Source organism: Geotrypetes seraphini, chromosome 2 (assembly GCF_902459505.1).
Source record: "Geotrypetes seraphini chromosome 2, aGeoSer1.1, whole genome shotgun sequence".
Lineage (NCBI taxonomy): Eukaryota > Metazoa > Chordata > Amphibia > Gymnophiona > Dermophiidae > Geotrypetes > Geotrypetes seraphini.
In genome coordinates this window covers 387,514,080-387,541,444 of record NC_047085.1, presented here as the reverse complement: position 1 = coordinate 387,541,444, position 27,365 = coordinate 387,514,080, and the positions used below count along the sequence as shown (strand labels likewise).

The 27,365-nt window shown below is 43.4% G+C and overlaps 1 protein-coding gene across 5 annotated transcripts in view; it reads left to right on the top strand.

Annotated features, from left to right (window-relative positions):
* CREB5 (cAMP responsive element binding protein 5) overlaps positions 1–27,365 on the top strand; it is a 786,358-nt gene that overhangs the window by 738,377 nt on the left and 20,616 nt on the right. For all 5 annotated transcript variants that reach the window (XM_033930760.1, XM_033930759.1, XM_033930762.1 and 2 more), the window contains 2 exons: positions 5,596–5,904; positions 27,052–27,279. In XM_033930760.1, coding sequence (XP_033786651.1) covers positions 5,596–5,904; positions 27,052–27,279 — 537 coding nt within the window. The remainder of the gene's footprint in view (positions 1–5,595; positions 5,905–27,051; positions 27,280–27,365) is intronic.

The window sequence follows — 27,365 nt, the reverse complement described above, 5'->3', positions numbered from 1 at the left end:
CCACCATGCATCAGCTTGAAAGGTGGATAAACCTCTTCAGTTGGCGTTACCTGCTTCACGCTATCTGCCACATTAAGCTAGTGTGCACTAGGTGCATGTGAGATAAGGTATATTCCGCACCTTATTGGGTAGTTCAGGGGTGGGCAACGAGGGCCGCAATCCAGTCAGGTTTTTAGGATTTCCACAATTAATATGCATATAATATAATAAGACAGGCTCTCTACAATGTGCAACAAACATTTACAGGGAAATTTGAGAAAAAATGTTGCACCAATTTCAAGAACTTTAGGTCGTAAAGCCAAAAAGGCTTTCCTCCTATGTTGAGTAGCCTTTGCCACATCGGGAAACATTAAAACTTTATCTCCACAAAACTTTGCCTCTCTATTTTGGAAATACAATTTCAAGATTAAATTTTTATCTAATTCATTTACACAGGTAATTAACAAAGTAGCCCGGGTTGGGATCAATTCTTGAGAATCTTCAAGGAATTTTGTTAAATCTACATCTACAGAGCTCAATTGATCCATTCCCCCTTCTACTGGAAATTTTTTCTTTTGAGGTATATAAAAGAAGTTAGAGAACATCATAGTATCAGAATTAGTTACCCCGAGTATTTCCCTGAGATACCTTCTCAAAAGTATCTCAGGGGATAACAAGTGGGTCAATGGAAAATTCACCAATCTTAGATTCTTTGCTGTAACCTGATTTTCACTCATTTCTAACTTATAATGAATATTCAAAGAATCTTTTGTAGATGCCACCATAGATGTCCGTAAATTCTTTATTTGTTTTCCCAAATAAAGAGTATGTTTGTCTAGATTCCCAATGTTTTCTGGGACCCATTTCAGTTAGAATTATTTCTTAAGGGAAAGAAACAAGGCTAGTATATTAATATTTCTCAGTGGGGATATATATAAGTGTAGCGCCATTTGAAGGTATATAGGCTGTGATGGGGGGGGAAGTTTATTTTCCTCCTTCTATTCCTATTTTTCTTTTCCTTATGTTATCTGAATTATTAGAGTTGTCTTCCTTCAATTTGTGGGCTGGATGAATATCTACCTTAATTTGTTTTTTTTTTCCTTTTTGATGTATAATTACTTTGAAATCCATATCTTATTATGTTTAAATGGATGTAATATGTTGAAAATACTTAAATATAAAAAATACAAAAAAAGACAGGCTCTCTACATAAATACACTATGGGCTCCTTTTACTACGGTGCGCTAGCGGTTTTAGCGCGCGCTGTGCGTACGCTACAATACCGCATGCGCTAAACGCTAACGCCGCCATAGAGCTTGCGTTAGTATTTTTCATTTAGCATGTGGTTAGCGTGCGCTAATCTTTAGCACGCACTAAAAACACTGGCGCACCTTAGTAAAAGGTGCCTTATAATTATTATATAACTCAAGTCGTAGCATCATTTTTCATACTAAACAAAATGAATGGATCCATCTTGCACTTCTAATTAATAAAATCTGTGTTAACCACCTAGGCAGCAGCCTGGTGGAAGAAAACCTGGAGCTTGTACTCAGTTCATTCAAATACCTTTTCTGAATAAAGTCAACTTGTTGTTTGATTGCATTTCTCCAACACTCTAACAAGCGTTTGCTGGTTCTTAGACAAAGATGATAAAATGCCTTCTTGTTCCAATTCAGACTGTATCCAGCCAGCCTGACGTAGCACCACATTTCGCTATTACAGCGTACTCAGGAGCCGGAGCTGCGGCAGGTTTTCAACATCATCACTTCTTCAATTCATCATAGAGTAGCGACTGCACAGATCCTTTCTGAGGGGAGAGTGGGCTTGTGAACTTGCGCATTGTCCCTCTCTGTCCCCATGGGCTCACAATCTGTCTAATGCACCTTGGGCAGTGGAGGATTAAGTGACTTGCCCAGGGTCACAAGGACCAGTGCAGGGATTGAACCCACGAGGCTGTAGCTCTAACTACTATGCCACACTTTCCTATCCACTTCTGAATAAATGTACCAACTGTTACCATGATGACATGGAGGTTTGTGCATGCTAATTTGCATATTAACAAAAATAGGAGATTTCAAAATTCTCAAAACTACCCCAAAATGATTACTCGCAACTGGAAGAATTGGGATCACCTTAGTTTTTCTCTTTGGTGGGCGACCTTATGTTTAACTTATAAATATGAGAAAATGAATGCTGACAGCTGGGGCATAATAAGATATTCAAATTAGTTTGGGGTCCATTGACATCTTTTGTAGATTTGCTATAGTTGTCCTTTATCTTTATTTTCTGTTGTTTTTCACCCACACATCCGGGAGGGGGGGGAGCGGGAGGGGGGTAATGATGGATGGGGGAGGGAATTTTATCTTTTGTATAGATACTGATTGATTATAAGTGCTTGATTGATTATCATTATTTGTATATAATTTGTATTGCACTTTTTGTTGGCATTAAAAACGAAATAAAGATTTTAAAAAAACCAAACTACCCCAAAATAGTACAAAATAGAAAACAGGGTAGTGAAAAGCATTATAGATTTTCAGCCACAGTCCTTATACTCCTACAATTTCAATACAAAATTTACTTTATGACATTCTTGGGGGGTTTTTTTTTTTCAAGAAAACGATGTTATTAAGTAAATTTTGTATTGAAATTGGAGGAGTATAAGGACTGTGGCTGAAAATCTATAGTGCTTTTCACTACCCTGTTTTCTATGATATTTTGCATATTAACGGCATGCTGTGATAGGAAGTGGGACCAGGCTGAGTCATAGGCAGAGAATGGGCGTGGCTTGCATACCAGCGCATTGTACTTAACGCTTGCTATCCTTCACTTTTGCAGTAGCAAAGGTTGCCTCAGTACTTCCTCAATAGTACTACTACTATTTACTATTTCTATAGTGCTACCAGACGCACAAATCAGTATACATTAAATGAAGACGGAAATGTCATTGAAAACTGCCCTTTGAAAGCAGCACAAAATTCAGCTCCATGTGCCTCTCACACTGTCAGCTGTAGCGGTATTATAATGAGGGTAAAAAGCTTCCAGTGGACAAGAGGCCTCCAGACATAAAGTTAATCATTATTACACAACTAGACACCAGATTAGAGGTTACTAAGAGGCATTTGGAATTACTTCCAAGCATAGTCTTCTTACCTCAGCAACAGCAGGTCTGTTATTCATTCAGTTTTCTATACTGTTCTCCCAGAGGAGCTCAGAACGGTTTAAATGAATTTATTCAGGTACTCAAGCATTTTTCCCTGTCTGTCCCAGCAGGCTCACAATCTATCCAATGTACCTGGGGCAACAGGGGGATTAAGTGACTTGCCCAGGGTCACAAGGAGCAGCGTGGGTTTGAACCCACAACCTCAGGGTGCTGAGGCTGTAGCTTTAACCACTGCGTCACACTCTCCCTTTCTTTGCTTGAGCAACCTGGCAGTTCCACTCTATATATTTATTTGCATGAGATAATATCACCATGCACATAAGCACACATGCATTAAAAGGACAAAATGTAAAATTAAATCACTGGTGCTAGGAAAGGGGAAGCACCTATCTGCTGGAATGTGTGCTGCAGTAACTTTAGCTGTAGGTCACCAAACTTTCAAACCACTATAATATGCTTGGGTAAAACTGCAGCCACCTATCAGGCAAGTGGCTAGAAATGACCCAATGCCTGATTTTCCTGTCCTCTAGCTGCTGCTGAAGATGTTGGAAAAAGAGACCAACAAGCAGCCTCACGACCACAGCCCAGGTCTGACCCCAAAAAATCTCCCTTCTGGAATGCGGCCATCTGCACCAATGGAAATGTGATGCTAATCCTCACACCTAAAGTTAGGTTCGGATGCCCCTTATTCTGCAATTACATGTGTAAATGTGAAGAGCACTGTCTCCCTGAATTTGCCGTCCTCTGACAAATGGAGATGGGAGAAGGGACTCTAAGACAGTAAAATGGTGAATTCCCTCAGATCCTTTAAAGCAGTGGTTCCCAACCCTGTCCTGGAGGAACACCAGGCCAATTGGGTTTTCAGGCTAGCCCTAATGAATATGCATGAAGCAAATTTGCATGCCTATCACTTCCATCATATGCAAATCTCTCTCATGCATATTCATTAGGGCTAGCCTGAAAACCCGATTGGCCTGGTGTTCCTCCAGGACAGGGTTGGGAATCACTGCTTTAAAGCAGGGATCTCAAAGTCCCTCCTTGAGGGCCGCAATCCAGTCGGGTTTTCAGGATTTCCCCAATGAATATGCATTGAAAGCAGTGCATGCACATAGATCTCATGCATATTCATTGGGGAAATCCTGAAAACCCGACTGGATTGCGGCCCTCAAGGAGGGACTTTGAGACCCCTGCTTTAAAGGATGTGGGCCCCCATTGTCTGGTTTATCGTTAACACCAATTGTAACTAACAATTTTCAGTGAGCTATAATATATCATAGCAATTTCTTGGCGTAACATGTCATCTTAATTTATCTTTAATAACTCTAGGTACACACGGCTGATTTGGGTATTTGTTATAGGTTTATTACTGTTTTTTGTTGACCTTTATGTATTGATCCTGTATATCATTTCTTGTTATATATTGCTGGACTTGAGCAATATACCTTTGTATGATGCAAAATTCTTATAAAAATATTGAACTTAAATCAAATGGTGAATTCTGTTTTCATGCTATGATGCTTAAAAGCCATAGATCTGTTATTGTTAAAAAAAAAAACAAAAAAAACCACGTCATATTAACTCATACTTTGTTTCTATGTAATAAGTTATTTATTTTTCTTTAATTGTTCTGTTACACATACTATTTAAAACAGTGTTACAGCTTTGGAAATATATAGAGTACTCTACACCTCTAAATAGAGTAGTAAAATATAGGGGGTCAATATTCATTCAACAGAGTGTAAGTGAGCAGGAGAGACGCCTGGCTGCTTAAACTCCACTCAGCAAGCCATCTCTGGATATTTAGTGCTGCTAAATATCCCCTTTGACCATCTTGGCACTTTTGGTTAGTGCCAAGGAGCAGCTAGCAGTTATATGGGCAATGGGCAGGCAACCAAAGAAGCAGTCTATCTTTGTCCCGTTAGCTATGCTTGTGCAGTATAACTTCTGGGTGAGCCCAGACTTGGCCTCAGCATTGAATAAGCAAGTTAGATTCAGTCTGTAGTGGACAGTGCCTTTAAAACCACCAACCACTGTAGGCTGAAGATCAGGTGAATTATTTTCTTCATAGCTTAGAGTCTAGTAATTAGTAAGAGAATGTTATCTTCTCTGTGGTCCTCTAGCTCCTGCTGGACCTATCGGAGAGGAGCAGTGGGTCGTATGGATAGAGAACAGCTGAGTACTGTACACCCAGAGCACGCTCCTGAATACTATGGAAAATAACCTTTTATTAAAATGTTCATGTAGTGTACTGTATCACCTGCAGGGAAGTAGGAGATAGGGCAGTCTTTCAAGCATGTCTTGACTTTGAGTTGGCCAAGGGAAGGTGCCTCTTTAAAGGTCCAAATATTTTGTCCAAAATTGTTTTGGAGGTATGTTGAGCAATGTCTTTTAATGTTTGTTGACCTGATACAATGCAGTGACCACATATTTGTCCTTGTTGTTGTGTGTTTCAGCGGTTAAAGGCAGCACTAAGTCATCATCCTGCCAGCATGTCCAACGGGAACATGAATACAATGGGCCACATGATGGACATGATGAGCTCCCGGCAGGAACAGACACCGCATCATCACCTGCACTCGCATCCCCATCAGCACCAGGCACTGCCAACTCATCATCCGTACCCACCGCACCAGCACCAGCCACCCCACCCTCATCACCAGCAGAACCACCCACACCATCATTCCCACTCGCAACTCCATGCCCACCCATCGCACCATCAGTCCTCGCCACACCCGCCAATGCACACGGGCGCACAAGCACAGGTAGGTCCAGTGTGTTAAAATGAAATGCATAGTATTTTCTGCGCGTTTCCAGTAATCCAGCTCAGTCACCGATACTCCCACTTAATTTTAAATGCACCATTTTCTGCCGGCTCAGGAAATCCCAACCCACTTATCAGCTCTTCTTACTCCACGTAACTTATTAACGTTAACAGGGAGGAAAAAAGTACATGTCTGCTATGCATTGCATCTAAGCACAAGAAATATTTGCAATGGTTTTATTATGTTTATAGACTCTTGGGGATGCACCCAATCTCTGGTACACTTGGTGAATGATATAGCATGCAGGAAGACAGGGGAGATGTTTGACAGATCACGATGTCAAACTTCTAAGGAAAACCAGAAGGCATTGCATAATTTAATTGGAAAGTAAGCTTTTTTCTTTTTTTTTTCTTTGCAACGGTAGTGCAGATTTAGCTTTTATAATTTTTATTTTTATGTCTGGAATACATTTGGATTGTAAACCTCTTTGATATGTTTTGGTTGTAAGGCAGTATATCAAATTACAAGAAATAAATAAATGATCATAAGGGCCGCTGATTTCCTGCATTTCCGTGCCTGTCACAAATGTTGATACTAGTTTACTGTATTCTCTGCTCCCTTCATAAGTACAAGAAAAGAACAGTCTTTTAGCAGACTCCTTCACCTTTATCTTGCATCTCCAGCTAGTTGTCATGTGTGCAGCAGGGACGGTCACCTAGGTATATCTGTGCAGCAAAAAGCAGTAAGAGTGGTAGTTACTTCAGGGGGCGACCTAGTTTCTCCCCCTTCTTCCTGTTTCTTCATTGACGGGATGCCACAGAGGGAAGCCAATGGGGGTTGGTGCAGGCATAGGAGTCAGAATAGGGGGAGGGGGCCACAGGAACCTTGGCCTTCCCAAAAATTGTCCGTCCTGTGGGTGATCCAGTGTGGGTGGGGGGAATCCACTTCTTGCGAGGCTGGGAGAGGCACCTTGCTACCAGCCAGCATGCCTGCTGGTCAGCACTCTCTAATGTGCCCCTTTGCCTGCATCTACTCCTCCCCCTTCCTCCCTCCCGCCAGCTTGCTCGCCTGCTCGCCGCGTTTCTACATTTAACTTCTTAGAAAAGCGCTGCCCTGCCACTGGCCTGGCGTCTTCTCTCCACTGTAGCCCGCCCTAGCGGAAACAGGAATTTGTCAGAGAGGGCGGGCTGCAGTGGAGAGAAGACACCAGGGCCAGCGGCAGGGCAGCAGAGTGCTTTTCTAAGAAGTTAAACGTAGACAAGCCATAGGTGGGAGGAAGGGAGAGAAGTAGATGCCAGCAGGGGTGTGGCCGAGTGTCGACCAGCAGGCATGCTGACTGGTAGCTAGTTGTAGAAAGGAGCATATGGGACTGGGGGAAGGGAGAGATATTGGACTCAGATGAGGGAAGGAGGGAGAGATGTGAGGAATGGAGTAAGGGAGGGAGGGAATGATGTCAGATATTTGAGGGACAGGGAGAGATAGATTTTGGGATGGCAGAGGGAGTAGGAGGGCAGGGAGAGGTGTCAGAGGGGGCAGAAGAGGGACGATAAGAGATGGATTTGGAGGACAGATGGAGTAAGAGAGGGAGAGATGGACATGAGGGAAGGCAGAGGGGGAAAGGGAGAAATGGATGGGGGGCAAAATGGGGAGAGGGAGAGAGAAATTTGGTGGAGGAGGGGCAAGATAGGGAAAAGGAAAGAGATTCACAGAAGGGGACAGAGGGGGGAGGAAGAGATGGACAACTCAGGGAAAGCAGAGAAGGAAAGGCTAGGGAAAGGCGGAGGGGATATGGACTGGGGGCCAGGAGAGGTGAGAGATGTCATACTTGGGAGCACACCAAGACCTCTTGCCATACTCTGCTGCTGCTACTGCCTGTGGCTTTGTGAAGAAAGAAGTGTAGCTGGAAAGAAGGAGGGTACACACTCTTGGGATGGGGCATGAATTTGGGACACAAAAGAGAGGGAGGGAGAAAGAGAGGCATATTTTATCTACCATCATTTACTGTTACTATGTTACATTGGGTCACAGGAGGGAGGGACAGGGGTATGTTGGGACATTGGAGGGAGGGGCACATTGAGACAAGGAAGGAAGGAAGCATGAACTTGAGAAAAATGAGGGAGGGGGTATGAATTTGGGACACAGAATGGAGAGAGGGACATGTTAGGACACAAGCAAGAGAGGGGGCACAAACATGGGATAAAGGCTGGAAAGGAAGGAGAGAGCACTAGCTTGAGACACAGAAGGGAGGGAGGGGGCATGAACTTGGGACATAGGATGAAAGGATGTGGGAAAGAGATGCTGAGGTGGGGGAGGGAATAGAAAGGGAGAATTGTTAAGCATGGATGTGAGTGAGAGGGAAAGAGATGGTGTACATGGGGGGGAAAGGAAGAAAGAGGAGAAATATTGGACATGGTGATGGGAGAGGAGTGAGGTAGAGAGAGATAAAAGGGAGAAATGTTGGATGTGGTGGTGGAAAGGAAACAGTGGGCAGACAGAAATGGATGCAAGAGGGAGGAATGTTAGACATGGTGGTGGAGGGAATGGAGGAAGAGATGTGGCATGGAGCTGGAGAGGGGTGATAGAAGCAGAAATGTTGGACATGGGGCTAGTGGGCAGAGGCAAAAGATGCTGCACACAGTCAGGGGAATAAGAGAGGGAGAAATATTGGATGTGGCAGTAGAGAGGGTGAGAGAGAGGCACCCTGGATCCCTCTCTCTCTTTCCCCACTCCCTTTGCAGCAAGGGAGTGAATGAGAGAGAGATGGTGGACATGGACAGTGAGAGAGAGGAAGACGTTGCACATGGAGGTGGAGGAGAGAGGAAGAAATGCTGTGCAGTGGTGAGGAGGGGAAAAAGAGTGCATTTTGTGTAGTTAATTTTGTGGTAGTTAATTTTGTGGTTACCATTGTGTATTATTAATAAGATTATATTGTGAGTATTTGAAAAATGAATGGAAGAAATGGTGTTTACAATTAGTACTATTATTATGGGGTTAGGTCTTGGGAGGAGCTTAGGCAGGTCTGGGGCATGGTCTACGGTGCAGCTTTTGGGCCCCCCCCCCCAAACAAAAAGGTGTTCTGCCTATGGGTGCAGGTAGCAAAGTTGAATCACTGCAGCCGCCATGACACCTCTGTGGTACACTGGAGAGGGATGGGAGTTTCAGAGAGGTGTCAGATGTCAGTCTCTAGGGGTAGGGGTGCTTGGAAGGACACATGAAATGCTGAGCTATGGAGGAGGAGGGCTAGGGAGGGTGCTCCTTGCGCCCTCCCCCTCCTTTAATTGGCACATTGTTTACCGTTGCTTCAGATCACTAGCACTAATACTTGTCTTGCCCAGAGCCACATAGTGATGTGAATCTTTGTCAGTGCCCCGGGGTTTGGTGTAACCCAATGTCTCGCAAACTTTGTGAAGCCACGGAATGCTAAACTGGTGGCCACGGCTCGAGGGCATCCCGAAGTGCTTGGACGTTGATGTTATGATATCACTTGCACCTGTGACATCATCATGTCGATGGCTGCGCATGTGCGAAGGCCCTCCAGACAGGGCCCTGAGCTGCCAGCGGGGGAAATGCTGGAAGGGAAGCGGTATGGAGAGGCGCCGGGGAGGAGGAGAGGCACTGGCGCCAGCTGACTGCCTACAGAATGTGCCACTCGCCGCGAGAGGCACGTCCTGTAGGCAGTCAGCCAGCAGCAGTCTCTCCTCTTCCCTGGCGTCAGACAGCACACCTTGAATCTCAGGCGGCACACTAGTACGCCGTGGCACACCGTTTGCGATACGCTGGTGTAACCTGAGCCCAGCAGCGGTAATCAGGGGAGGGAGGTAGGGGAGGAGGAGGAGAGGCAATGGGAAGCCTCAATGCAAGGCTGGTAATGCAGAAGTAAACAGTGGAATAAGAAAAAAGAGGCAGCACTGAGGGAGAGGAGGAGGATGTGGAAAGCTAGGGTTACCAGATTTTCCGGAACTAAAATCCAGACCCGGATCTGCCCCCCCAGGCCCGCCCAGTTCCACCCAAGTCACGTCCTATTCCGCCCCCCCGGCAACCTGTTCACTTTTCGGGAGGGCTTCGTGCACAGGTGGCGTGTGTCACACACATGCGCAGATGCCCCTCCAAAGTTGCTCCTAGCTGGAAGCTTTTCACAACCCGGATAAAGTGCCGGGTTTTGAAAAGCTGTCCGGACTCCTGGACAAGTCCTCTAAAAGGAGGATGTGTCCGGGGGTATCCAGACATTTGGTAACCAATCCTATGGAAAGCAGCTATGGAGCCTGTTATAGAGTGATAGAAAAGAGATGATGCAGGGAGGCAGTGCTGTGCGGAGGGGGGAGGGAGGGGCATCATCAAAGGAGGGAGTTTGGGTGGGAGGCAAGAGAACTCATAAGAGAATAAATGTAAAAGGGGTAAAGAGGCAGGCTGAGAGAGTGTCAGCAGACAAATGGGATGATTGTAGTCAAAAGCATATTTAGGATCTGTCTATGGAAAGCTTTAAATTTATAAAGGAATCTGAAAATGTGGAACAGCCAGCATAAGAAAGTTAAGAGAAGCCATTAATGAAATTTAATGAAACAGCAAAAGGCAAACTTACTTATCATTTACATCTAAACAGCAATTTTAAAAAACCCTCTAGAGAAGGCATTAGCAGGGACTGCAGACTGGTTTGGCAAGAAATAGGCCTGAGATGAACCAAACTATCCCTAATCTCCTCTAATGCTCTCTCTAGAGGGCCTCATTGCTTCAGCAGGCACATTAGCTCCATTATATGCCTTACTGGTAATTCACCTTTCCATTCAATTAGGCAAAGCCTCTTGACCACATACCTTTCTGTTTGACAGGTCTGCGTTTAAGTGTCTGCAATGGGGCAGTATGTTTACTTAGAGCCTAATATTCAAAGGATTTATGCTCCTGATCTTGAGAGTTATGCTCCTAAATTGATCTCTGAAAATGTATTAGGACTGAGTTCATATATTTTGTTTTACTCAAAATTTTTACTAAACTCTTAAATTTAAAACGGAGCATAAAAAGTTGATGGTAACAAGGGCAGATTTAGGCCAGGGAAAAGAAGTTCGGACTTAACACTGATTTTCAGTACTAGGTTCATCAATTTAAGCAAATGAATAGCAGGCCTAAATTTATGAGCATATCTTTTAAGCTCCTAAATTACAATAAGATGAATTTTCAACTGAAAGCGTAAGCTCTTGACACTAGTTAACTTTTTTTGAACATCAGGTCCTTGGTCTCTATTATATTTTTCCATTTGTGCTGATTTTCAGATATCTGCCTTGGATACAGTGGCTTAGAAAGGGGGGGGGGAGGTCCGCCCTGGGTGCCATCTTGGTGAGGGCATAGGTACCCATCCTCCTCGCTGACCTCTCCCTGCTCCTTCCCCGCCCCTCACCACTACCATGCATGCATGCCGCTTCCCTTCCCCCATACCTCTGTAACGTTCCTGGCACCAGCAGCAACCCCTAACCAGCTGTCATACCAGCATCAGCTCTTCCTCTGACATCACTTCCTGGACCTGCACCTAAGAAGTGACATCAGAGGAAGAGCCAACACTGGAGCAACAGCAGCTTGGGGGTTGCTGCTCATGCCAGGAACATTACAGAGGTTACGGGGGAAGGGGTGAGGAAGGAGCTTGTGGAGGTGGGGGGATGGAGAAGAGGGCAGGGGAGGGGGTACCACTGCCCTGGGCACATCTCAGCCTCGCTACACCACTGTTTGGATGTACAGTCGACTCCACCTAAGTGCACGTCGGATAAGTTCACGCTTTGGTTAGCCGCCCTACCACCATAGTCCCGGTATTTTTTACATTAAACTCAATGGACATAAACTCCGGATATTTGCAATTTGGATAAGCAGGCAATCCGCTTATGCGCACTGATGTCATAGGTCCCACCTCTATTCTTTCACGTTACCTTCACTCCAGTTAAATGCAATCACGTTATGACTGGGAGGAAAGCCAATTGCCAGAACAGATTGGCCACAATGGCTAGGCTTCACACAGCGTTGGGACAGCTGGGAAAGTGAGTGCTCCGCTTCCACTTAAGCTGTAGGGCACAGTTTTCCTGGACTTTAGGCTCCAGCAGCCCACGCGCCATATTTAAACTGGAACACAACACCCCCCCCCCCCTCCACACACGCGCCAACCAGGTCCGAAGGCTGTGCACTTAAGCAGAGTCGATTGTATATATAATCTAGATTTCTATTGGGGCTGCAGGTAGGTTTAGTTCATCAGCCCTTAGATGATGCACACAGAATTAAAAAAAAAAAAAATGTAATAATAATTTTAAAAAAATGTTCATCCTTGTCTATTTTAGAAAATGCACTGCATTCAGCAAGTCTTTTGTAAAATAGTTGGGGATTTTTACATATCCCTGCCTGAATGCCACAGTTGCTAATTCCTTTTACCATGCCTTCTGGCAATGAGTTCCAAAGCCTAACTATGCATTTAGGCCCAGATTCTATATAGGTCACCTAAAATATCAGTGCTGACTAGTGTGACGCTAAGCATGATTCTATAAGAGTTAGGAACACTGTATAGAATCATGCTTAGCACTGCCTAACCAGCATTAGGCATTGCTGGGCATCTTAAATTTTAGGCACACCATTGTTACGCCAGGGCTTTCTTGGCCTAAATCAGTGGTCTCAAACTCGCAGCCCACCAGGTACTATTTTGAGGCCCTCGGTATGTTTATCATAATCACAAAAGTAAACTAAAACAGTTTCTTGATCCTATGTCTCTTTAGCTATAAATTACAATATTATTATTAAGACTTAGCCCAAAGGAAAGATTTATAAACTGCAAAATTGTCATTTATTTAATAAGACATTAACCAAGTACCTACAAATCCAAAAGGTGGCCCTGCAAAGGGTTTGAGTTCGAAACCACTGGCCTAAATGCATGTGCCTGTTAGGTGCACAATGATGCCTAACTCCAAAAAAATACCCCCAATCTGCCCCCCCTAACCATGACCAATTTTCGGTAGGGGTTTTGGACAAGGCATCTAACTTTTAGAGAATCATGCCTACCAAGTTAGACACCTGTCAATTAATTCCAATTAATGTTAATTAGAAAGTGTTACATTCCAATTATCAGTGCCGATTTGGTCTATTGCTCAATTAATTTAGGCACTTATGATCTGCTAGGTGCACTAATGTAAGCGCCTAAATGTAGGGGCAATTTATAGAATTTGGGGGGTCAGTGAAAAAAAGTATTTTCCCCTGTTGATTTTAAATGTTCTGCTTTTTAACTTCATTGCAGGATCCATAGTCTCTGTTTTCTTGAAGGAATGAACAATTAGTTTTTCATTTACCAATTCATCTGCACTCTGGATGTTATATACCTCTCCTCAGAAAACCAAAAAAACTCTGTGGAGTGACAATGTTCCTAAATGGACTTTATTTGAAAGTATCAAAGTTCCAAAGGTACACTAAAATCATCCACATAAATTCCATCCACATAAAAGTAAATCATCCACATAAGAGCCTTAAAGGACCTAGTCCGCTAGGGATACAGGACCCAACACGGTCTGCGTTTAGACAAAAAGTCTTCTTCAGGGGTCCCTGGGGGTCCTATAAAGGTGTGTACGTGGGAAACAATTGTGTGGTGAACCGGAAGTGAGGCACTGCTTGCATTTGCAATGGAAAAAAGCTTTTTTGTGGATGGAATTATTTTATGTGGATGATTTTAGTGTACCTTTGGAACTTTGATACTTTCAAATAAAGTCCATTTAGGAACATCGTCACTCCACAGAGTTTTTTTGGCTTTCTCTGGATTTTCTTCTTTGTGGATATTTTGGGGTCAATTCCTTTTGTTTTTTTGCTATATACCTCTCCTCAGCCATTTCTTATGTTATGCTATACCGGTTCTTCTATTCTGCCTTTGCCTAATTAGTTCAAGGACAGATAACAAAAGTTCTGCAGAAACCAGACCAACTTGTCCAGGGATTACAGAATTAGACAGTAGAAACTTATATTACAATAGTTGAGCACAAGTAGATTCAATCATTTTGAAACTAAAAAGATTTTACAAGTTTCCTAAACTGAAAATAATGCCCACAAAAATGCAGTCCTAAAGGAAGCTGGTTCCAGAAACTAGCCAATTGATATTGAATAGACAAAGAAAATTGTCTAATAGATTTCACTTTCTTAACCAGAGGAAATCACAAAGACTAGGGGGCACTCGATGAAGTTACAGGGAAATACTTTTAAAACCAATAGGAGGAAATTTTTTTTCACTCAGGGAATAGTTAAGCTCTGGAATACGTTGCCAGAGGATGTGGTAAGAGTGGATAGCGTAGCTGGTTTTAAGAAAGGAAAAGTCCATAGTCTGTTATTGAGAAAGACAAGGGGGGAAAGCCACTGCTTGCCCTGTATCGGTAGCATGGAATATTGTTACTCCATGTGTTTTGGCCAGGTACTAGTGGCCTGGATTGGCCACCGTGAGAACGGGCTACTGGGCTTGATGGACCTGACCTAGTAAGGCTATTCTTATGTTTCAATTGGAAAGAGTTTCTTATGCAATAAGGGCACTAGATTAACCAAATAACTAGGGGCATTACCTGCCAGAACCTTAAAAATTGTGACTCCTAGTTTGAATTTTAATCTAGCTTCGAAGGGTAACCAATGAAGGTTACTATAATAGGGTTGTAAATGCTTAAATTTCCACAAGTCAAATATTAATCTTGAATTTTGAACCAATTGTAATCGATTAATAAGAGATTTAGAACAAATAACTAACACCAAGTTGCAATAATCTATTCTGGACAAAGGGGTCCTTTTATCAAGCTGCGGTAGGGGTTTAATGTGCGTAATATCGTACGTTAAACCGCCTGCCGCGCTAGCCGGCCGCGGGGGTTAGCGCGTGATGAAATGTCCGACGCGCTAACCCCGCTAGCGCGGCTTGATAAAAGGACCCCAAAATCTCTTTTTAGTTATCTATATTAAATTTCATCTGCCCATTTGGATGCATAGTGTTAAAGCCCGATTATGGCTGTACACACTCTGTCATTTGACAAGCAGATGCATCCGGGGACAATATCCAAGAGAAAACAGACACCTATTATCTCTCAAACATGTCCACTTTATTGAATGTTCTGTACCTCAATTTATATCATCTTACATGGGTAAGGGTCGTCAGCATATGACGTAAATGCAAACCATATCAGATCACATGCAACTTTAAAAGAAATAACAAAATCCTTTACTTATCTAAAGCCAAAGTCTAAAGGTGCTTTGGCTAACAAAGTCTTATCTAAATTTTCATACAAATACAGCTAAGAAAACAATTAGATTCACTTTACTACAGAAGAAAACACATCTCTCAAATATACAATGGCCTTGTAGTATATCAGCAGGAGAAGGCAAACAATCTGGATTTACAACTTCAAACACAACTTAAGGAAAACTATATAATAGAATAGCCTTATAATATTTGGCAAGAGAAGGCAAACAATATCTGGATTAAACATAGCATAAGGACACACATCTTTTCAAACATTAGATGTCCTTGCATTATTACAGAGAAGGAAAAACAAACAGGGCCTGGGTTTCTTACTGCTCCAAAACACATTCTATGGAAAACTACAAGACGTGTCCCTTCAAATCCCCTCTTACGTCATGTAAATGACGTCATGAATGTACAGCATGAGCTTGGAGGGAGAGATATTCCAAATATGTCTCTCGAGGAGGAGTTTTAGGAGCTGTAATACGAATAACACAGCGCATGAGCAGTCGAAAAATTACATAAGAGACAAGAATGCAGATAATAATAGAGATTATAACGATAAGAAGGTCTTTTACCCAGCCCTGCATCCAACTAAAATACTGGTCCCAAGGATGAGATAAACCAGAGTTATGTTTGAGCTCAGCAGAGAGGTCTGCTAATTTCTGAATGGCCATAGTAACTTTTCCTGTAGGACCTGTATTATCAGGAATAAATGTACAACACGATAAAGTACTGGGAAGAATTTTACAAACACCCCCCTTCTCAGCTAAAATCATATCTAGGGCCATACGATTTTGAAAAGCCATCTGAGAAGTGGGGCCTAACTGATCAGCAATACCTTGCAAGGCATCTCTAGAGTAATTCACAAAGCGTTGCTGATTATAATAAATGTAATTAATCCAATCAACATTCTTATTGATAGTAATAAGGGGAATAAGGGATTCAAACCCAGCCTTAACCTGGTCTCGGGCCTTGAATTCATCTGGGACCCCTCTTGGGACCCCTATAGCATCTATATATACATGCGGATCAAAACTACCAAGGAGATCACGTCTATGTCGAGACAGAGGAGAGGAAGAAAGTGAATAGGAGGAAGAGTGCCCTTCAGAAAGGATATGCAGAGGCATAATAACCTTAGCTAAAGCACACTGGCCTATCCACTGGCTGGGTAGCTTAACACGGAGCCTAAAGTTTCCACAGAGCCAGTAAATATCACCTAGAGTGAAAATCTGATGCTGTAACAATGGGGCATACCTATAATCCAAGACAGAACAATAACCTGAGGGAAAGTTGCCCACAAAACTTCCCTGTGTCAAATTAGAAACATGACATGTGTAATTACCCTTATAGATGGTAACGGCTATGTCAAGCGTTTTCTGTCCTGGCAGCAAAGGGTATTTAGAACGCCACAGCGCACAAAGGGGATCAGTAAAATTAGAGGAGATATTGGTAAATAACCCAAAAAAGCATGGTTGGATACCAGGAGGGAGGTCCAGAGGTACGGTTCCTAGATGGGGTCTAGCTTGAGCGCATATGTAACAATTACTCTTATTATGTTGATCAGCAGTGAATTTCATCCATTCTAACCAAAGGTTACGTTCTGAAAACCCTACCTCAACAGCCATAGTATCTTCAAAAGTGGGATTGGCAATAGCCATCATGTCAGTAAGTTTATTGAATGTAGGGGCCAGTGGGTTAGTATTTTTGGGGCCCCCACAAAATGGCGGGAGAGGATGAGTGGAGGTAGATAGATCCCGTAAGAAAAACTGATGGGTCGGATAGCTAGACCCACCCTTAAACCATATGCCCATAACGTACATACCTTCATCAGTAGGTCTAGGGTTGTCAATAGTAAGAGAAAGCTTAATAATTTGTTCAGGAGCCCTTCTCCTATAACAGTTTCCAATCTTACGAAGGGTCATACGAGTAAGCAGAGATTTACCATTTTGATCCACTTTTTTTAGAGCACTTTCTGGTCTATAAGCCCAGTCAGTGCCAGTATTCCACCCTACTGCTCCCCAGGATGCACACTTATCCCCCCAACGTAAGTCAGTAACACATATATATATATCTTTAGTTTTAGGAATCTCTGAGGACCAATGGCATAGTCTTGGGATATCAATTGATGAGCAGACCATAATGTCACAATACTCAAAGGAGAAGGTGGCAACTTGCACACTACTGGAATTATACCAAAAGGTAGTATACTGTCTATCTTTCTGAATTCCAATTGAAGGACAGCCTTTGCGAGGGAGTAGTCCAGCTTGACGTCTCAGTCGCAAAGAGGCGCCGGGGGTGCTGTTTGCAGATGAGTACATTGTTGGAGTGTCATTTACAGATGGGTATGGGCAGAAAGTGTCGTGAACCCAGGACACATCATCCCTGTAGACACAGTTAGAAATGATCCATACAGGAAAGAAAACTAGCAGCAGCGCTGCCAGGAGGAGAAAGATAAAGTTGGTGGAATGCTGTGATGAGATCATCATGTTGTTCCTCTGAAAGGGGTGAAATCTGCGCAGAGACGGCTTGCTTCTGGGGTTTTAGGTTAACCCTCTTCAAGCGACTTGCGTGGATCCAAACAGGAGACTCCTCAGTGAGTACAGCGGTCCTGGTCACAGCGATCACAGTAGTGGGAGGGCCAAAGGGGAAATCCGTCTGCTTCCGATCCTTGAAAAGCTTCTGGATGATGACTTCATCACCAGGCTGGAAGGAATGGGTAGGAGTCTGTGGAGAGAAAGGAGAAGTGCAAGACACAGTTCTTTCAACATGCCCTAATGTTTCAATGAGCTTCCGAACATATTCTTCTTGTATCAAAGGAAGATCACTACTCTCAACTATGGAGGGTCTGTCTACCCATGGGGCGGGGAAAGGTCGTCCCATGAGAATCTCAAAGGGAGAGTAGCCAGTGGTGCAGTGAGGCTGCATCCTGATTTCAGCTAAAACAATAGGGAGGAATTTTTTCCAATTCACAAACGTGCCAGCTGTGGCTTTCCTGATTTTGTCTTTGATAGTCCTATTCATGCGTTCGACAATACCAGAACTCTGTGGGTGATATGGAAGATGAAATTTCCACTCAATACGGAGTGCGGTAGCTAAAGCTTTGCATACTCTGGCAGTGAAAGCAGGACCATTATCTGAATTGATGTGTATGGGACATCCCCACCTAGGGATGATTTCACGAAGTAAAATGTTCACCACAGTCTGAGCAGTTTCATTTGTAGTGGGAAAGACTTCAGGCCATCGGGAAAACATGTCAACAATAACAAGAGCATAATCCTGGCGGGTCCCAGTGGCATGAGGTATATGAGTAAAATCAATCTGTAAGTGTGAAAAAGGAGAAGTGGGGTAAGTAAGATGCTGGTGTGGTGCTTTATGGGGTATGTTGGGATTAGCACGGAGACAAGTTAGACATCGAGCTATATATGTCTGTATCAGGGAGCGAAGATCAAGAATGAAAAAATCACTGGCAAGGAGCTGGAGTGTCGAGCGAGCACTACGATGACCAATGCCATGATATTGAGCAATGAATAAGGGAGAACTAGCGGCTGGTATACAGGGTTTCCCCTCTTTGCACCAAAGTCCGTCCGAAGGGCGGCTTTGGGCACCAGCAATTTGCCAGGCATCAAGTTCAGAGGGGGTAACAAAGGATTGAAGCTGGGAAAAAAGAGAAGAAGGGGGAAAAGCAGGAGGAGAAAGAAGAGGAAAGAGAACAGAGGAAGGAGGGGGGTCCAAAGCAGCTTGTTTAGCAATGCGGTCAGCCAGAGCATTACCTCTGGCAACTTCAGTCTGAAGGCCAGTGTGTGCACGACAATGAAGAATAGCAACTGCAGCAGGCAGGAGTAAAGCAGAGAGAAGATCCGAAACAAGGGAAGAATGAGAAATAGGCTTACCATCAGCGGCCACAAAGCCGCGACGCTGCCAGATAACACCATGGTCGTGTACAACACCAAAGGCATATTTAGAGTCAGTATAAATATTAACGCGTTTACCAGAGAAAAGGTGACAGGCGCGAGTAAGAGCAATGAGTTCAGCAGCCTGTGCCGATGGATAGGGGAGGGAAAAGGCCTCATGGATGATATCAGGGAGTTCAACCACAGCATATCCTGTGTGGAAGGTGTTGTCACTAGGACGTGAGCAAGAACCATCAACAAAAATGGAGGAAGCATCAGGGAGAGGAGTAGAAGACAAATCAGGGCGAGGGGAAGTGTCTTGATATATCAGGGAGACACAGGAATGATCAGGAGGAAGCGCATCCTGTTCACCCTTAAGACCCAAAAGACCATTTAAAAGTAAAGCAGGGCCATATGTCGGGGCAGAATATCTGATGGTGAGATTGGGATTAGAAAGGAGGATGACCTCATAACCACTAAGGCGCTGAGCTGACATATGCTGGGTATGAATATTGCGAAGGAGGGCTTGGACATCGTGAGAAGTATGAAGGGTAGTGGGGTGACCAAGGGTTAGAGGAGTAGCCATCTCTACCACCATAGCACATGCAGCTAGGGCCCTTAAACAGGCAGGCATGCCTTGAACTTGAACAGGGGTAACTTTAGAAAAAAAAGCAACAGGGCGTAACTTACCGCCATGATCCTGAGCCAGGACGCCCGCCATAGTTTTACAATTGTCACGAGCAAAGAGATGAAACATTTGGTCATAATCAGGAAGACCCAAGCCGGGGCTAGAAACCAAAGCACATTTCAAATGTCCAAAAGCGTCCAACATTTCTTTAGTCCATCTGATAAGATCAGTCATTTCAGTACCTAGGGTCTGTCTCAAAATCTGGTCATAGAAGGAACAATCAGGGATCCATTGGCGGCAGTAACCAATCATACCAAGAAAAGTAAGCATGTCTTTTTGAGTAGCTGGGCGAGGCAAACTCAGAACAGCAGCAATGCGAGAAGTGCTAATTTTCCTCTGACCATGAGTCAGGACAAAACCCAGGTATTCCACTTCAGTTTTACACCATTGTAGTTTCTTTCGTGACACCTTGTGACCACACAGAGACAACCATTGTAAAAGGTGCAAACTATCAGCTTGACAGGTCTCCTGAGTTATGGAACACAAAAGAAGGTCATCCACATATTGAATGAGAATAGAACCATGGGGGGCAGTCCATGACTGTAAAGTAGCCCGCAGGACAATGGAGAAAACCACAGGGGAATCAACATATCCTTGAGGCATTCTACACCAGGTATACTGCTGTTGCTTAAAAGTGAATGCAAAAAGGGGCTGAGTGTCCTCATCAACAGGGACAGAAAAAAAAGCATTCTTCAAATCAATGACTGAAAAAACATGAGTTGCAGGTGGAATGGAGGAGAGTAGAGAAGGGACATCCGGGACAATGGGTGCAATGGGAATCACCAAAGCATTAACAGCCCTAAGGTCTTGAATAAAACGGGGGGTGCCATCAGCTTTGACAACAGGATTGATGGGCGTATTGTAGGAAGAGATGGTGGTTTTAATAATACCAGAGGAAAGAAATGAAGCAATTAGTGAAATCATGACTTTCTCCTTTTCTTGGGAGATTGGGTACTGCTTAATGAAAACAGGAATGAGTGATTTCAGAGAAGCACGATAGGGGGTACATGAAATAAAGCCTACATCAGTGTCAGTAGAAGCCCAGACCGGAGAGTCTGGGGGAAGGGGCAAAAGTGTGTCAGGGCAAGTAGAAAGGTAAAGGGTGGACGGAGGGCGAATGGGAATAACGGAGGAAAAGACATGCAAACCTCCTGTATCATCTGTAGTGAGCTGAATGAGGAGAGGAAAAAAAAGATCTCGACCAAGAAGGCTGACAGGGCAATGGGGAATAATAAGAAAGGAGTGCTGAAAAAGAGTAAAGCCTGTATCAGGATGAGCTACAGACAGGGGTGTGGTACGATAGGATTTAGTCAAAACCCCATTAATTCCCATAGAAGGTTCAGCATTCATGCGTGGGCCCCGATAGTAATCCTCACTGATGGTGCTACAAGTGGCACCCGAATCTACAAGAAAAGGCACTGGACTCCCTTGTACAATAAGAGATATCATAGGAGAATCCTTAGCAAAGGCAGAGACCAAAGTGAATGCTGGGGTGTAAACCTCCGGGCCCCTTCATTGGGGAGTAGGGGGGCTGTGCCAGGAGATAGGAAAATGAGGAGAAGTGGCAGATGGTCTCACAGTAGAGGGAGGGGTAGGCACCACCGGTGGGGCGGGCTGAACTGGTAATGCGGGGGGTCTGGGATGAGGGCATTGATTAAGCCAGTGACTAAGGTCCCCACAATTAAAACATCCAGTACTTCTGGATGGATTATTACCACCTCGACCGGAGACTGGAGCCCTCCCCCTGCGAAACCCGCGACCCCTTCTTCCACGAGTAGTAGTCAGGCGCGGTCCCCAGGTGGGTAGCTGGCCCTGATGCAGGATTTCCCGAGGTTTAGAGATCTCAAAACAACCTGCTGCCTCTTTTTCCATTAATTTATTTTGAAATTCAGCACGAGAACTAGTGGGCCATTCTGAAATCATTTGTTTGACCAGAATTTGCAAGGGAGAACGGAGGTTAGAAAGAAAAGTCTGAATAAGTAGGGAATCCATATTAGCATGAGAACTGAGACCCGCCTCTTGGGTCCAGGTTTCATTAAACCTCTTCCAGAAATCCACAACAGTTTCACCTGATTTCTGTTTGCAGGCTACTGCAATAGGAAGGGAAGATCGAGACTTAAAACACCGATCAAGCTCTGCCTGTAATTCATTCCACATAACAGCATTTCCTGCTTCAGTATTCAGTCTATAAGCAGTAGCTGTGACAGTAGCAGGCTCTAAAACACTAATACTAGGGACATTAGACCAGTCCCAAGGGGAACTGTGTCCAACAATGCCATCTATAATAAGGCGCATATCTTCCTGCGTATAATTTCGACCCTTGCATGCTCGTTTTAAATAGTGAAAAGTCGCACTAGCAGAGACAAGAGGCTTGGGGCAGTGTTTAATGATCTTGTTAATGTCTTCTAACTCAATGGGTTTCTTCAAAAGAGTATCCCCCACTGTGAGAAAGGGCATCTGTTCTTGCATCAGCTCCTGTACTTCCGCAACCCTTTGAGTACCGCTACGAGTGTGGAGGGGTGAAAAAGAGATTATCGGCCCCCGAACAGTGGGGCTGGTCGTGGATACAGTGGGAAATGTAATGTCTTGGGACAAAGTGTCAGCAACCTGTCCTGATGCAACTGCACCGGACAGGACGGGAGGTGGAGGAGGAGGGGGAATAAGAGTACTACCGATAAGGAGGTCAATATCATCCTTAGATAAAGAGGGATAAAGTTTAAGAGGAGCACCGGGTGAAGGAATTTGTAAATGATAAGGAGGAGGGCTAGCAGCACAGATAGATTGTTCTGCAGCATGTAATTGAGCAGGGGAAAGAATGGACAGCTTGGATGTTTTATCTTTATCAGTAGCTGACCAATAAGGAGCATATGTAAGCCAATTAATGCCTCCCCTTCTCATATATTCTTTGTCCCAGTGCGGATCCCCTAAATAATATGGCCATGCCTCATGATCCCCCAAACACAATCCCTTTATCATATCCATATGAAACGTATCATTTGCCCCATCTCGGGGAAACGGACTCGAACTATGAAGTCCTTCAGTCCAGCCAGCCATATTATCTATCCAAGGATCAATAAGATAATATCCCGTGTCACATACACGGGCAACGTAAGCCTTACAAGTCTCAGCTTTCTTAGGGGGGGGGGGAACCTTACTACCGTTCTGACCCATTACAAAAACAATATAGCAATGCAGGAATCCCGCTTATCTTACCTTATAAGCGAGATACAGAACAGTAATATACAATATAGTCTTATACTCTATAAAATCTTATCTCTAAGCAATAGAAAAGAATAGCGATAGAAGAGAGAAGGCACATACAAAAAGTGTTAACCCCACAAACGACAGAGTGCGCAGGCAGCTCTATAAGTAATATAGTTCTTCCCAAAAGAACAATAGGAGTTTCTTTATTGTTATAAACTCCGCTATAGACTTCCCAAAAATCTATATTTAACAAATAAAGGGTGGGAACAGGGCACCTAATACCCGTGAGTATTAAAGAACAGAATTCAAAATTCAGAAATACTCACAAAATACCGGTGATATCAACGTCCCTCCCGGAGGAGCCCCCACTGTTAAAGCCCGATTATGGCTGTACACACTCTGTCATTTGACAAGCAGATGCATCCGGGGACAATATCCAAGAGAAAACAGACACCTATTATCTCTCAAACATGTCCACTTTATTGAATGTTCTGTACCTCAATTTATATCATCTTACATGGGTAAGGGTCGTCAGCATATGACGTAAATGCAAACCATATCAGATCACATGCAACTTTAAAAGAAATAACAAAATCCTTTACTTATCTAAAGCCAAAGTCTAAAGGTGCTTTGGCTAACAAAGTCTTATCTAAATTTTCATACAAATACAGCTAAGAAAACAATTAGATTCACTTTACTACAGAAGAAAACACATCTCTCAAATATACAATGGCCTTGTAGTATATCAGCAGGAGAAGGCAAACAATCTGGATTTACAACTTCAAACACAACTTAAGGAAAACTATATAATAGAATAGCCTTATAATATTTGGCAAGAGAAGGCAAACAATATCTGGATTAAACATAGCATAAGGACACACATCTTTTCAAACATTAGATGTCCTTGCATTATTACAGAGAAGGAAAAACAAACAGGGCCTGGGTTTCTTACTGCTCCAAAACACATTCTATGGAAAACTACAAGACGTGTCCCTTCACATAGCTGCAATTTTTCATAATCCACTTGTGATTTAACAACTTTGACTAAGCTGGTGTCATCTACAAATTTGACGTCTCACTGTTCCAAGGTTATTCAAGTTTATTAGCTGTTTATATACTGCCTATCAGTGGAAGTTGTCTAAGCAGTTTTGAGGTACTCAAGCGTTTTTCCCTTATCTGTCCCAGCGGGCTCACAATCTACCTATGGCAGTTTTTCTCAACTGGGTCCTGGAGTACTCCCTTGCCAGTCAGATTTTCAAGATATCCACAATGAATATGCATGAAAGAAATTTGCATATAATGGAGGCAGTGTATGCAAATCAAGTTTATGCAAATTCAATGTGGATATCCTGAAAACCTGACTGGCAAGGAGGTATTCCAGGACCGAGTTGAAACACTGACCTATGCAACCTGGAGGGTTAGTTGACTTGCCCATGGTCACAAGGGGCAGCGCTGGGCTCGAACCCACAGCCTCAGGGTGCTGAGGCTGTAGCTCTAATCAGCAGGCCTCTCCTCACTCATTTCCAGATCATTTATAAATAAATTAAGAACATTGGTCCCAGTACAGATTCCTGAGGTACAGCACTATTTACCCTCCACCTGTCATGGCATGTTTTTGTAGTTGTTGTTTTTATTATGACATTGCCAAGGCCAAAGGATATATTGTCTGATACATTTTAGTTGGTGGGCAGACCTTGAAGGATTTCTGTCTAAAGACCGGCTAAGTGATCTATTTAAAGCACTGGTCTCAAACTCAAACCCTTTGCAGGGCCACATTTTGGATTTGTAGGTACTTGGAGGGCCTCAGAAAAAATAGTTCATGTCTTATTAAAGAAATGACAATTTTGCATGAGGTAAAACTCTTTATAGTTTATAAATCATTCCTTTTGTTAAAGGAAAGATTTATAAACTATGAAGAGTTTTACCTCATGCAAAATTGTCATTTCTTTAATAAGACATGAACTATTTTATCTGAGACCCTCCAAGTACTCTATTTTTTCTGCGCCCCTCAAAGTTAAAGTTTAACATCAAGAACAGTGTGTGGTTGTTCATGCTGTACCATAGAGGGAACATTGGTAGGGACAGTTGCCTCTTTTGTCATCCGGGAGCAGAGGTAAGAAGCAAGAATCTTAAAATCGACAAGTTCTGAGTTACATACAAATCCATCTTAAGAACAGCTTTAAAAATGTAACTCGTTCTTAACCTGGGGATTGCCCGTACTTTGCTGGTGGGCGGACTTTGAGTGAAGGACTCATTTATTTGTGGACGTGCTAACATCTGGTTGTGGGCATTTACTCGTGCCTTAATGTACACACGCATTTGGCTATTTGTGCTAATATTCTATAAAGAAAAGTAGGCTTCTATTATTTCTTATAGACTTGACTTAAAATAGGCCCCCCTCTTATAGAATTACCCTCTTATATGCACTAGATTAATAAGTGAATACCCCCCAAAAATCACAGAATTACAATAAATAATATATTATAAATGTAAAGTGCTCAGACCCTTCAACCAAACTGTTCAGTGTATTCACAAAACTATGGTTGCCATAGGGACCATCATTGCCTTTATCATCCCTTACCGCCTCAATACTCTGGAACTTAATACGTATACATATGCTAATAAAAAGACATCTTAAGTTCCGGGGTAGGCAGCTGACAGCACTATTCATGAGGCAGCCATAATGAAAAAGTGCTTGTGCATGTGTGCTTGTGCTTAAAGTGTGTTGAGATGGCCCCCCCAACTCGAGTTATGCACTCTTCATCAGGAAGGGACACTTCTCACAGCAACTTCCTACCAGAAGGACGATACCTTCCTACCAGTGGTGACTTTTTTTTTTCTTAAGGGGGAAATCCCTCATGTGTCAACACATCACTGGCATCTCAATGTCCTAAAGTTGTGTTGTACCTGTAAATGTAAAGGATGGCCTTTGTTAGTTTTATGTTAGGTCTGAAATGAGCTCTCAGATAACCTTTTCAATCTCTAGAACATCCTAATACAGAATCCTTTCCCTCCATCCAAAGCTTGAGATGCATCAAGTTTTCACTGACAGATCTGATCAACTTCGTAGGCTCACACTTTAAGAACTCTGAGATTTGGGGTTTCTTGGAAATGAAGAGACTAGGTCTTGGCCTGGAATTGCATTCAGTCATTTTCAAGTTGGTCACAAGTTTAGTCGCATCTTCTATTTTTGACATGACAGCCCCTGTGCATTATCCATAATACATATATGTTTCTTGAAACAAATTCCTGAAAGAAAAATCTAGAAGATTTAGATTTGATTACTCACTTTAAATCAGAGCACTTATACACTACATACTAAAAAGTGGCTTGCAGAATTGAGCTTAAAAAAAAGTACGTTTCCTCAGCTAATTAGCATCTAAAGGCTAGGAAAACACCATGAAGTGACTCTGTTTGCTTTGCTTTTTCTGCAGCTTGGAGATGAGGGAAAATTTGGTGGAGAAGTGTCAGGAAGGTGCAGCCTCCTTTCTATGTCCCAAACCCTTCTGCCAGCACACTATCAGGCCACTTGAGGGTCCCAGGGCACCTCACGGTCTTTCTCCCAGTACCCTGCAGGCTGGTTGATAGCCCATGTTGACTAATCAGCCTGCCTAAATCTTCCTAGTATTCACTCAGCAGGTCAACTAATTCCTCGCTGGATGTCCTCAGCCTTGCTTTCTCCGTTTACATTCCTCTTTCCTCCTTTCTAGGTGGGTGCAAGGCTGTGAGGGCCGGTTAGGCCTTTTGGTTTGACTCTTTCCAAATGCTTGTGAAAGTTTATTCAGACCTGTTTCATCAGTGTAGCATTTTGGATGCTTTACTTGACTGTAGATTATTCACCAAAGAACTTATTAATTGACTTAGCAAACTGTTTGAATTTTTGCCAGAAATTAGTCTTTGCAGCCAGAGAGAATATAGGCGATACATTTCAACACAGATACTTGAATAAGGGAATCTAAGTGTACAGCTGCCACTCCTAATTTGAAATAGAGTTGATGAGACAAAGTACACTTCTCTCTTCCTAGCTTTCCCAAACCCCTGCTGTAGAAATCATTCCAGCCCCCATATTTAAATGTTTTTCTTTTCCATTCTCAAGTAATTAACTCATGACACATTTCCCTTCTCCTTGTGATTTCTCCACCCAGCTTTCACCAGCGGCCCAGCAGATGCAGCCCACTCAGACGATACAACCGCCTCAGCCCACCGGGGGTCGCCGGAGAAGGGTGGTGGATGAGGATCCAGACGAGAGGCGGCGGAAATTTCTGGAAAGGAATCGAGCAGCTGCTACACGGTGCAGACAGAAGAGGAAGGTCTGGGTGATGTCACTGGAAAAGAAAGCAGAAGAACTCACCCAGACAAACATGCAGCTACAGGTGTGCACTATATATCCCAAGAATACAAGGCCTGTGTTTACATTCAGGCATTTTCTGTACAAGTCGGACATACGTAGACTCTGTTT